This window comes from Boleophthalmus pectinirostris, unplaced genomic scaffold, assembly GCF_026225935.1.
Source record: "Boleophthalmus pectinirostris isolate CB_2022bp ecotype Guang Dong unplaced genomic scaffold, ASM2622593v1 HiC_scaffold_21, whole genome shotgun sequence".
Classification (NCBI taxonomy): domain Eukaryota; kingdom Metazoa; phylum Chordata; class Actinopteri; order Gobiiformes; family Gobiidae; genus Boleophthalmus; species Boleophthalmus pectinirostris.
The window spans coordinates 678,244-689,254 of record NW_026571175.1 but is presented as its reverse complement, the minus strand read 5'-3'; the positions used below and the strand labels follow the sequence as shown (position 1 = coordinate 689,254).

General features: G+C 42.2%; 1 protein-coding gene across 1 annotated transcript; it reads left to right on the top strand.

Annotated features, from left to right (window-relative positions):
- The first annotated feature begins 435 nt into the window (after window positions 1-435).
- LOC110156512 (zinc finger protein 835-like) lies at window positions 436-10,696 on the top strand. Its single transcript, XM_020920712.2, has 4 exons — window positions 436-901; window positions 3,556-3,986; window positions 4,837-5,038; window positions 5,692-10,696. Exons 1-4 carry the CDS (start codon window positions 658-660, stop codon window positions 6,030-6,032), a joined length of 1,218 nt encoding a protein of 405 aa, XP_020776371.2. The 5' UTR covers window positions 436-657; the 3' UTR covers window positions 6,033-10,696.
- The last annotated feature ends 315 nt before the right edge of the window (window positions 10,697-11,011 follow it).

Genomic DNA, 11,011 nt, shown 5'->3' with positions numbered 1-11,011 from the left:
TAATTATTTTATTGACTATTTTGTTCCAGTATTGCTGGTTCAATTGAATGTTGAAAAGAAAAAGAAATGTTCTGCATTTAATATCCAAATAGACCACTTATGGATCCTTTAACTGCTGCTTCAGTGACTGTTTTTCATTGTTTCAAACTTGCGTAAAACTAACTGTTCAGAGACATGATCACTCAGTCAACAATAAAATATCCTCAATATTGTTCAATAATGCTCAAATCCACTTTTATTTTGTCATTTACAAATAATGTCTCTTGACTTGGACCTGGATCCCCAGAAAAAAACGTTTGGGAAAGATTGTACCTCTGCGCTAAGAACAGAAGGGGGCGCTGTTGCTCTGGCCATTTTTTTTTCCGGCTCTGGCCAAGTGTGAAGCGGAAGTGCACTGGACTGATAACCGGAAACAGTGGGGTTTATTTCCTCAAACTTCACTTGAGTTTTGTCCGCAGCTCGGTTCAGCACGGCTCTGTCTCTGCACGAGCACGGATCCATGAGGAGCGCTCCGGAGCTCTGACGCCGCTGACGCGCTGCGAGCCTCGGACTCATTTACACCGAGTTTAGTCCCTTTCCCCCGGGCAGTCCGCGCTCACGCCTCGCTCCGTGTGCGGAGGATTTAAAGCGCACACTTTTCTCAAACACCGGTCCAAAATGTGCCAAATGCGCGCGCAGCTACGGGAGATGGTGCGGCTGCGGCTGGACGCAGCTGCGGAGGAAATCTTTGCGCTTTTTGAGAGAATTTTAGCGGAATACGAAGAGGAACTGCGCAGAGCCACAGAGAAGCGACACGAGAAGCGACACGAGAGGGGACAGGAGCAGAGACACGAGCAGAGACACGAGCAGAGACACGAGCAGCGAGCCGAGTGTGCGCCAGAACCGCAGCAGACAGCGCCAGGTTCGGAGCGGCTTCTGCTTTTAACACAAAAAGAACACTTCACCCAAAAACTACAAATAACGTCTTTAGTGTGAAGTGAAGTTCAACTCTGATTTGGTCAATTTAGATCTGGTTTAGGCCTATTTTAGTTCAGATTTAATCCTGGTTTAGTCTTAGTTTAGTTCTAGTTTAGACCTGGTTTATTTTGGGCTTAATCATCCTGGTTTAGTGCTGTTAGTTGAAATTTAGTCCTGATGTAGACAACATCTTTTTCCATGGATTTAAAAAGAGTCTGTCCTAGTCTAGGTCTGGTTTATCCCTGGTTTAGTCCTGCTTTAGTCCTAGGTTAGACCTGGTGTAATCCAGTTGTAATCCTTACTTGTTGACTGATTCTGTTCTGTATTTAGATTTCGTGGCATTTCAGTTCAAATCATGTTTTGACCTAATTTTAGTCCTGGTTTAGACCAGATACAGATCTGGTCCAGTTTGGTATTAGATGTCAGTTTAGACCGGTTTTAGTCCTGGTTCAGACTTCGTTCAGACCTGGTTCTATTTTAGGTGCTAGTTCAGACCTAATTTTAGTTTGAGTGAGGAGTCCTGGTTTAGAAAAGTCTAGAGTCACTGTGATCCTACATTCTTTTACTGCTTTAGTCCAGTTTAGGACTAAACCAGGACAGACAGGGTTCAGAATTAGACTTAATCAGGGCTAAATATTATTGATGACCATGTTTAAAACTAGTTTAGTGCAGGTTCAATCCTGGTTTAGACCAGTTTTAGCTCAGGATGTAGCCCTGCTTTAATCCTGCTTTAGTCTTGTTTTAGTCTTGTTTTAGTCTTGTTTTAGTCTTGTTTTAGTCCTGCTTTAGTCCTGTGTTTTAGTCCTGCTTTAGTCCTGTGTTTTAGTCCTGCTTTAGTCCTGTGTTTTAGTCTTGTTTTAGTTTTGTTTTAGTCTTGTTTTAGTCTTGTTTTAGTCCTGCTTTAGTCCTGTGTTTTAGTCCTGCTTTAGTCCTGTGTTTTAGTCTTGTTTTAGTTTTGTTTTAGTCCTGCTTTATTCTTGTTTTATTCTTGTTTTAGCTGAGTGTTTGGACCTGCTTTAGACCTGGTCCTGTGTTTAATGCAGTTTTTACTTCTGTTTTAGTCCCTAGTTTAGTTTCAGTTCAGTCCTGGTTAGTCTTGTTTTAGGTCAGGTTTAGTCTCAGTTTAGTCCTTTGTTAGTCCCTCTTCAGTCCTGCTTTAGTCCTGCCTCAATCCTGCTTTAGTCTTGCTTTAGTCTTGCTTTAGTCCTGCTTTAGTCCCTGGTTAGACCTTGTTTATACTTTGTTCTGTAAAATAAACATTGTCCTAGTTTAGATCCTTGTGCTCAGTTTCAAAAGTGCAGTCGCGGTCAAGGGAGGATTTAGTCTCTGGTTTCGTGGTTCAAACAAAATAAAACCTAAAAACGTCCAGTCCAAATATAGACCTGTTTGAACCGGCTCCACAGACCGGGGGAGGGGCCTCCTGCAGATAATCCGTGACTAAAACCAGGGGAGCAAACAGGACTAAAACCAGGGCTAAACCAGGATTAAACTAGGATTTAAACCGGTCTGGACTGGAACAGCTAAACCAGGACTGGGACCAAGTCTAGACCTGTCAGAAGCGGCTTTACAAACACTGGTCCAAATGAAGGGAAATAAAAAGTAACGAGAAATTTGTTATATCAAGACCAGGCTTAAACTGGGGCTATAAATTGATCAGTTTAGATCCACATCAAGAACTCAGCCTGAACTACATCAAATCTAAACCAGGACTAATCTAGGACTGAACCGGGGACTGAACCGGGGACTGAACCGGGGACTGAACCGGGGACTGAACCGGGGACTGAACCGGGGACTGAACCGGGATCAATTTAGGTCCACATCCAGAACTAAACCGGGATTGGGTCCAAGTCTAGACCTGTCTGAATCTGTTCTCTTAAGAGCAGGCCTAAACCAAGACTATAAAAGAATCAACTCAGGTCCACATTGAGAACTAAACCCGGTCTAAAGCCAGAGCTTAAAGGTTTTAAATGATCTTTTTGTTTCTGTCATTGTTGTGAAGTTTGTAATGTTCCTTCTGGTTGGACACAGCAGCAGATGTGACATACATGGAGATAACTCTGTAACTGTTACCTAGCAACCATAATGTAAACAAGGGCCAAAACGTGTCTAAATTACACAATAGTTATGATTAGACGAATACAAATAAATGACATCATCTTTAGCTCATTGAAGTTTTAATTTGTCAGAAAACTCTTTCCTTGTGCGTCAATGGTGTCTTCAGTTTTCCGTGTTGATGACACAGGCAGAGGGATTCTGTTTTAGGTCTCAGTGCGACTTCCTGTATTTTTGTACTTTTCTGTTCAGCTTTTTTTTCCACAAACTGCCACTGAACTGATGTGAAACTAAGATCCATATTTAGCTCAGGTACTATCCACCAAACCACTGTAATGCCCAATATTCAAAAAGTTCTAAACAGGACTCCACCCAGGCTTAAACCAAGACTATTCACAGTAACTGTAATCCAGGATTAAACCAGGTCTAAGCCGTGTCTAAACCAGGTCTAAATCGGGTCTGAATCGGGTCTAAATCGGGTCTAAACAAGGTCCAAACCAAGACTTATATGGGAGTTTCTGATGTTTTCTTTCTCTTCTCCTGCAGCTGCTCAAACCCATAATGTTCCTGAAGAATTCCCTCTCGACGTTCCAAACCCGATCGACCTCGTGATCAAACAGGAGCCGGAGGAACTCGGAGATGACATTGTGGAGATCCAGGTTCCGTCTCTGCCCTTAAAGAAGGAGAACGCAGAGGAAGCGAAGGCTCTGGAGGGCGACACGGAGGCTATCGACCTGACCACGGGGGAGGAGGGCCGGAGGAAGAAGCCCCACTCATGTCCCATCTGCGGAAAGAGCTACAGCTGGAAGTCCCACCTGGAGATCCACCTCCGAGTACACACGGGGGAGAAACCTTTTGGCTGCTCAGTCTGCGGAAAACGTTTCACCAAAAAGATGTACCTGGTCATTCACTTGCGCCGACACACGGGTGAAAAACCATTCAGCTGTTCAGTCTGCCACGACCGCTTCATCTCCAAGGTAACGCACCGCTTCAGTCCTGCTTCAGTCCTGCTTCAGTTCTAAACCTTTGAGCCTCTGTCCTGCTGACCGCCAGATTCCAAACAGGAACTGAGCATGGGTGAACATTGGCTCCACGGACTCTGGCTCCAGTTCACTTTGTGTGTACAAATCGTGGCCCCTTTCTCTGTAACTGCAGCTTCAGGCTCCTCATTCTGACCTTCAAATGTTGGTTTTAAACTTTAACCGCTCTACATGATCCTGGGTTTTTTATTTCAACATTTTCTCTTCATACCACAACATGTGACCAAACCTCCTGGTCAAAGCCTGATCCCGTCTCAGAAGCTCCGCAGGGCCTGGTTAGGACCTGGATGGGAGACGCTGGGAAAATTAGTTGTGTCTTTATGCAAGGCACTTCACCCACATTGCCTGGTTTAGCCGATGATGCAGATTAGCAGCCTCTCTTCTGTCAGTCTGCCCCAGGGCAGCTGTGGCTACTATAGGAGCTTACCACCATCGAGTGTGGCACAAATGAGTAGTGATGTGCCAGATAAAACGGATCCATAATAACCAATAAACCGAGCGCCTTCTTTCCCCACGGTAGCTCCCACTCGCGTTAGCTACAGGTTTGATTGACAGCTAAGTGCTGACTCCCAGTGGTGCGGGTGAGAAGGGGCGTTACCTTCAACACCCTCGCTCTTGACTGGCTGTGATAAATGCGTTTTGAATTCTAAATATGGAACTGGGCTCCAGATTGGCTGTTGTAACTGTCAGCCTCAATAAGCTTCACTTGGCTGGAGCCGAACGCTGTGTGTGGTGTCACACTTCCACAGTCCACGTGTTTGTACAGTGTGTGCTGCTTGTGTTTCAGGACAGTGTGATGAAGCACATGATGGTGGTGCACCCGGGCCTGTGCGCGGTGAGGAGCAGAGCCAAGCACAGCTGTGGAGAGTGTGGGAAAGCCTTCACATCGCGCTCACACCTGGAGATGCACCTGCGTGTCCACACTGGAGAGAAGCCATTCCAGTGCCCCGAGTGCTCCAAAAGGTTTACCCAGAAGGCCACGCTGCTCGGTAACTCATGACAGACATGATACATGCTGTGTACACAGTCCACGCCCACACCAGTGCTGTCACGGGGCTAATAAACTCGATACTCAATACTGATTCTAATACCACGATGATTAAAAACACTTCATTTAGACAATAGAATGTGATTTTCCATGTTAAATGGAAGAACTTTTTCTATTCCCATGTGGTCTTCTATGTTTTATTTTTATGTATTTATTCAATATTTTATCAGGTAAATCAGTTGAGAACACCTTTTAATTCCTCAGAACACCACCTCAGAGGTGCAGTAGGTTCTATGTTGGTTCCTGGGTGTGGACTAGTCTATGTGCTCTGATACTTGTTCTGCTCTAGCTCCAGATCTTTCTAAAGACATTCAGGAAAGGCTCTGCTCTGTTCAGTCCATGGGGCTTCAGTTTTTGCATCGCACATTCTACAGACACAAACACATGGAGCAGACACACACGTCGCAATCCAATCAAACCAAATGACACACACTCTCGCATTTTATTGTAATTTAATTTCCTGGGCAAACTACAGAGTCTGTCTGTCTGTCTGTGTGTGTGTGTAAAAGCTGCTACAGCAGGACTAAAGCTGGGACTTAAACAGGTCTAAACCAGGTCTATACCAACTTTGACCCTGTGACCTCCCTTTTGCAGGTCACATGACGAGACACACGGGGGAGAGGCCTTTCAGCTGTCCAGTTTGTCAAAAGAGTTTCAGGCAGAAGAACCACGTCCAGAAACACATCAACATCCACCTGCGGCAACTCAGCCATGAACAGCTGCAAGGTCTGCTCACCTCTGGACAGCTACAGGGTTCCTCGTCTGGACAGCTGCAGGGTTCCTCGTCTGGGCAGTTGCAGGGTGCTTCCTCTGAGCAGATGCAGGGTTCCTCGTCTGGACAGCTGCAGGGTTCCTCCTCTGGACAGCCCATGTTCCTGTATCCACGTCAGGAGTACAGCGCCCCCTCCGTCCACATTTTTAATTATAGCACTTAGAGCTTTTTCAAACGTTTTTGAGCACTTGAACGTTCTGGGCCCATACTGCACCACTTTCTGAGGTTCTGATGTAGTTTCATCATCAGAAACACACCTGGAGTTGTGTTTTGTTTCATTCACATATGTTTAACACACAAAGCTGCACATTTAGGCTGATTTACACTTCTTCTCTCAATAATGCTCCTGACATCTTCACTAGAATCATTTGGATCATTTCAGCCCTGGAACTGTTAATCTTTACTGAACTAAAGGTAAAAGGAGCTGTTCACTTAAAAACTACCACTTCATGACATCACAAGGTGGAACAGAGCGTTTTGATCTTTGGAGATGCAGACAGATTAATAAAGAATTACTCAAACATGTGTGAATGAAACAAACACAACTCCAGGTCTGTTTCTGAGGAGGTCTCAGCATTAGAACATGATGTAAACACATTTCAAGAACAGGATGTGGAGGGAAAAACACTGGGAATCAAACTTGGAACGGTTTTCTGTTTTGTGCGTTTCTGTAAAGTGGAGCTCAGACTAATAAGTGTTCATGAACAAGTGCCTAAAATAAGGTTAAAGTTTTGTAAATGTGTCTCTGCATTTGACCCGTCCTTCAGTGGGCCATATCTGAGCTGGAGGATTTGTCATTACTCGATTTTTGTCACGTTTTTTCACACTGAGCATGCCCAGATCCTCTGAGGCTGAAGCTGCTTTAGTCACCGTAGTTTGGACAAAGCTCATGTTTGACACTGATTGACCCTTGAATCTAAAGTGTGTTACTGATAAATGGTCCGTGTACCATGTGTTCTTTTCATTTCAAATAAGAACAAAAAACAATAAAATGGGAAAACACTTTATTTCATTTTTCCATTTTAGTGTCAAACAAAAAAACAGATTTTGACCTCGATTTCCAATATTTAATTTAAAGTTTATTTCAAGGCTTGGTGCCTATTTTAATTTTGATATTTTATTTTCTCTGCTTTATTTGCCCTGGAGGTTCTGCTGCTTGAAGGACTCACCTGAGAAATGGTTGCAGTTTTGTGAACAAACATGTCTCTTCTTTTATAGCGACGCGTTTACTTTCACGTCGTAGAAAGTCGTTGTTGAACTCCACAACGAGAAACAGGAAGCGGAGATAAACTCTCCTTTGTTCATTTGACGCCACAGAACTAGAATAAAAATAGTTTTTTACAGATCTATGGCTGAAACTGCAGCAGAACATCTGGGGCAAATAAACCAGAAAATTAAAATAGACAGCGAGGCTGTTTTTTTGATTGGTGTTATTGGAACTAAACTTTAAATTAAATACTGGAAATGGAGGTCGAAATGTTTTTTTTTCTAAAGTGGAAAATGAAATAACACACTGTTTTCCCATTTTATTGTTTTTCATTCGTAAATTGAAATTCAAAAGAACAAATGGTACGTGGACCATAAATCTCTGTGCTCTGTGTGTGTTCGAGCAGGATGTTCATTTGAAGCTTAAAGAAAAGCTCTAGCTGGGATTTCCTTTATCTTTAATCGAATGATCTTAAGTGTGTTTTAGGAGAGTGAGTAGTTCATATTCACGTTAAAACAGTTGTGTTTCAAAGGCACACATGTCGGATAATAATCGATTTAGTGTGCACGTTTTTTGTTGAGTTCAAAGGTCATGGTTTATTTCAGTGCTGCAGCTTTGTCAGATATAATCTTTGTAAAGTTTGTGATGTGTTTGTGACTTGGGGATGTAACGATTTCCAAATCTCTCACTACAACATTTTCATCATATTCACTGAGGCCAAGGCAATCGTGAATATGCAACTTTTCTGTTATTTCTTTTCAATAATTAAAGGTGCACCGTGTGATTCGTCTGCTGGGAGGTTCATCACCTGCTTGTCTCCATCTAGATACACTAGAATGTTTCACAGTGTGACCATAAACATTAAGAATCTCCTAGAGACTTCAAGCCAAATTACAGGTTACACCTGTGGAGAGGCGACCCCACTCACAGTAAGAATGAGGGTTTCTGAAGATATTTTTGAGCAACAAATATCACCTGTAGCTGAATAAATCTAAGACAAATTAGTTTAATGCCACACTGTGGACCACTGAAACCAAAGCATTAAAATCCGTCACACAGAGCGCCTTAAAATAAAATAAAACATGTAAAAACACACACTTCACCACTTTAAATTACATTACAAAAAATCAATCAATACAAAAAGAAAGCACAGCAATAATAATGGCCTGGCTCACTGCGGAGCTGCACAAGGAGGAGGAGTTTTCATTTGTTTGAAAGTCTTGGAGGATTGAGTGGAAACTGATAAAAGGTTTCCTATGTAACTATAATCTTCATTTTATTAGTTAATCTAGGTGCATTTTTCCAATGATGTCATTTACTAAACCAAGACTAGAAGTTTTATTGTTTCGGTTTCGGTTGACATATTTGTATTTTTTGCTGAAGGGAGAGAACAGAATCGTGCGTGTGTCGTTATCAGAACCTCTGTGCTTAGATATGTCCAACTTTTTCCTTTGAAATGCCCCCACAAGACTTTAGTTTTATCATCACAGACTGTGTAAGTGGCCTGTCACCCACAGCGTTCAGCTCCAAACTAAACTCATCAGGCCAGCAGATACACGGTGAATTTGGAGCTGAGTTCCATTTGGAACAGGAATTGATTTATGGACAAAATAGTGAAATAAAAACCCCAGGATCATTTAGAGCAGCTTAATGTGAACATTTTCAGACTAAAATGAGGAGCCTGACAGAGAGAAGGGCACAATTTTTCCAATAGAAAGTGAATCAGACACACTGTGGATGGAGCCAAATTCCAGCCGTACTCACGTCCTGTTTGGAACGAGGCAGCTATGTTCATTTAAATGGTAATTGAATTCAAATTCAAAAATAATTAAGATCTGAAAGTGACAGCTGTTTTTTCTGTAGTCTGCAGTGAAACAGAGCAAAGGATCATGGTCTATGTAGTTCTCTCAGTTTTTTGTTTGTTTTTTTTTTAAGCAAAGAAACTTGTGGTTGGATTCTTAGTGATGTTCCATGACAGAGTGAGACTCGTGACGATTCCACATCATGGTAGTGTCTCTATTACAGTTACATCCCTGTCACCAGTGTTAAAAATACTTTGAGAATGTGTTTAGTTACAGAATACTCAATACTGCAGTAACAGTTCTAGTGTATTGTGAATACTTAAAATACTTTTCCACAGAGGTATAGTGTAAAGGTGCATTATAAGTTTAAAAACAGCTTTGTGTTTGCTTCACTGTTCAACAGCCACACGACAAGAGCACTGTTTGTTTTTCGCACTAGTCGTGTGCACTCTGAAGTCTAAATGATCAAATACTAACATGTACGACTACAATACTGACAAGTATTTGCAGCTGATGTGGATGTGAAGGTAGCTGTAGGCACTGGTCTGTCTGAACCTCTGTTAGACTTTAATCAGAGTTTTGTTTAAACACATGACCATAAAGAATAATAAAAGATAAAGTGTCACACAAAATCGCCAGCATTAGCCCAGTTTTTCAGTTAGTCACTTTTAAAATTGAAAATCAAACTCCTGAACAGGACCATGAACACTCGGGCTGATCACCAGCTCCTGAAAATGTGCTCTTTAAATCCATTTATCTTCAAACTTTTAACAGTGTTTGTGTCATTGTGTTGCCATGGGAACATTCCACCTTTAGAGATACATGTCGAACAGGAAGTGTATGAATCCCTCCAAACCAAAGAGCGACTGTACATGTGTGTTCTGAAGCTGGATTCTCGGCACACGGGGCCTTCTCAGGACTTGGATGGAGACACTGGGAATCCCAGGAGTCACAGTGGGACCAGCGCCAAAAACTGTCGTTGTGTCCTTAGGCAAAACACTTACTCACATTGGCTAAAGTGTGAAAGTGGTGTGTGTGCGTGAGTGATGGTGGGAGGGGCCGATGGCACAGATTGCTTCCATCAGTGTGTCTGCCCCAGGGCAGCTGTGGCTACAGTAGTGGCAGCTCTGAGTGTGGAGTGAGTGAATCATGTTCTGCTGTGGGCATCTTCAAGACGCTGTAGAAATCCAGTGATTCATGAATAAAAGCGAGTTATTTCCATATTTCCATCACTGACACTGTCACCTGAACTGCTGCAGGAGACGAGCGTCTGCTCAAACAGGTGTTAAATCTTTTTTTTCTTAAATCATGAAAAAAAATCTGTTGAAACTGTTTTTGTTTTGCTGTAAAACACAATTTAGATTTTTTAGAAAAGTTTGGCTTATTTTAACTCAGGCTGATGGTGTTTGTGTTTGCTCTGTTCACTCGTGGATCATAAAGGAAACACACAAGTCCAGACTTCTGTGTTTGAAAACTGCAGTGCCCAATTTCTAGCATCATACTTTTACTTCTACTTTTTAACTCGAAGTAATAGTACTCTTATTTGAGTAATCTATAGTACAGTGTAACCGTACTCTTGTGTAAAAGTTGTGCTTCCTCCTCCCACTGAGTCTAAAGTGACAATCTTTATGTGATGATCTGAAATGATTTGAACATTTGTTTCTTGCAGCTTCTTCAGATCTGACTGAGTTTGTCTCTTGTTTGGGTTTAATTTACACTGCACCAGATTTAGTGCAGTATAAATATTATTTTCTTTGTTACCAATAAAATATTTATCAATTTCATGTTTTGTCCTTCAAATAAAAAAAATATACATTATGTCATGACCTGTTTAATTTACCCTTACTTGAGTGGTACTTTTCCCAAATACTTTTTACTCTTTCGCGACTCATTTCTTGGACCATTCCTTTGTACTTCTACTTCAGTAACATTATTCTGAAGTAAAGTTACTCTTCCTTGAGCACGGTTTGTGCTCTGCATGTATCACCTCTGACAGCAAACTGAACTCAACACAGACGCTGTGCACAGGGCTGCAGCAGCTCCTCTCTAGTACTCGAGTACTAGAGTACTAATGTGCAGTACAGTAACAGAACATGAATGTAACTGGGTTCTGGCTCTCTTGCTCTCATATCC

What these genes read in the sequence shown, in the direction of transcription:
- LOC110156512 (XM_020920712.2), top strand. Translation starts at nt 658, where the DNA reads ATGTGCCAAATGCGCGCGCAGCTACGGGAGATGGTGCGGCTGCGGCTG. An exon ending in ACCGCAGCAGACAGCGCCAG is followed by an intron (nt 902 to 3,555) that starts GTTCGGAGCGGC and finishes CTTCTCCTGCAG; the next exon opens with CTGCTCAAACCCATAATGTT. An exon ending in CCAGAAGGCCACGCTGCTCG is followed by an intron (nt 5,039 to 5,691) that starts GTAACTCATGAC and finishes TCCCTTTTGCAG; the next exon opens with GTCACATGACGAGACACACG.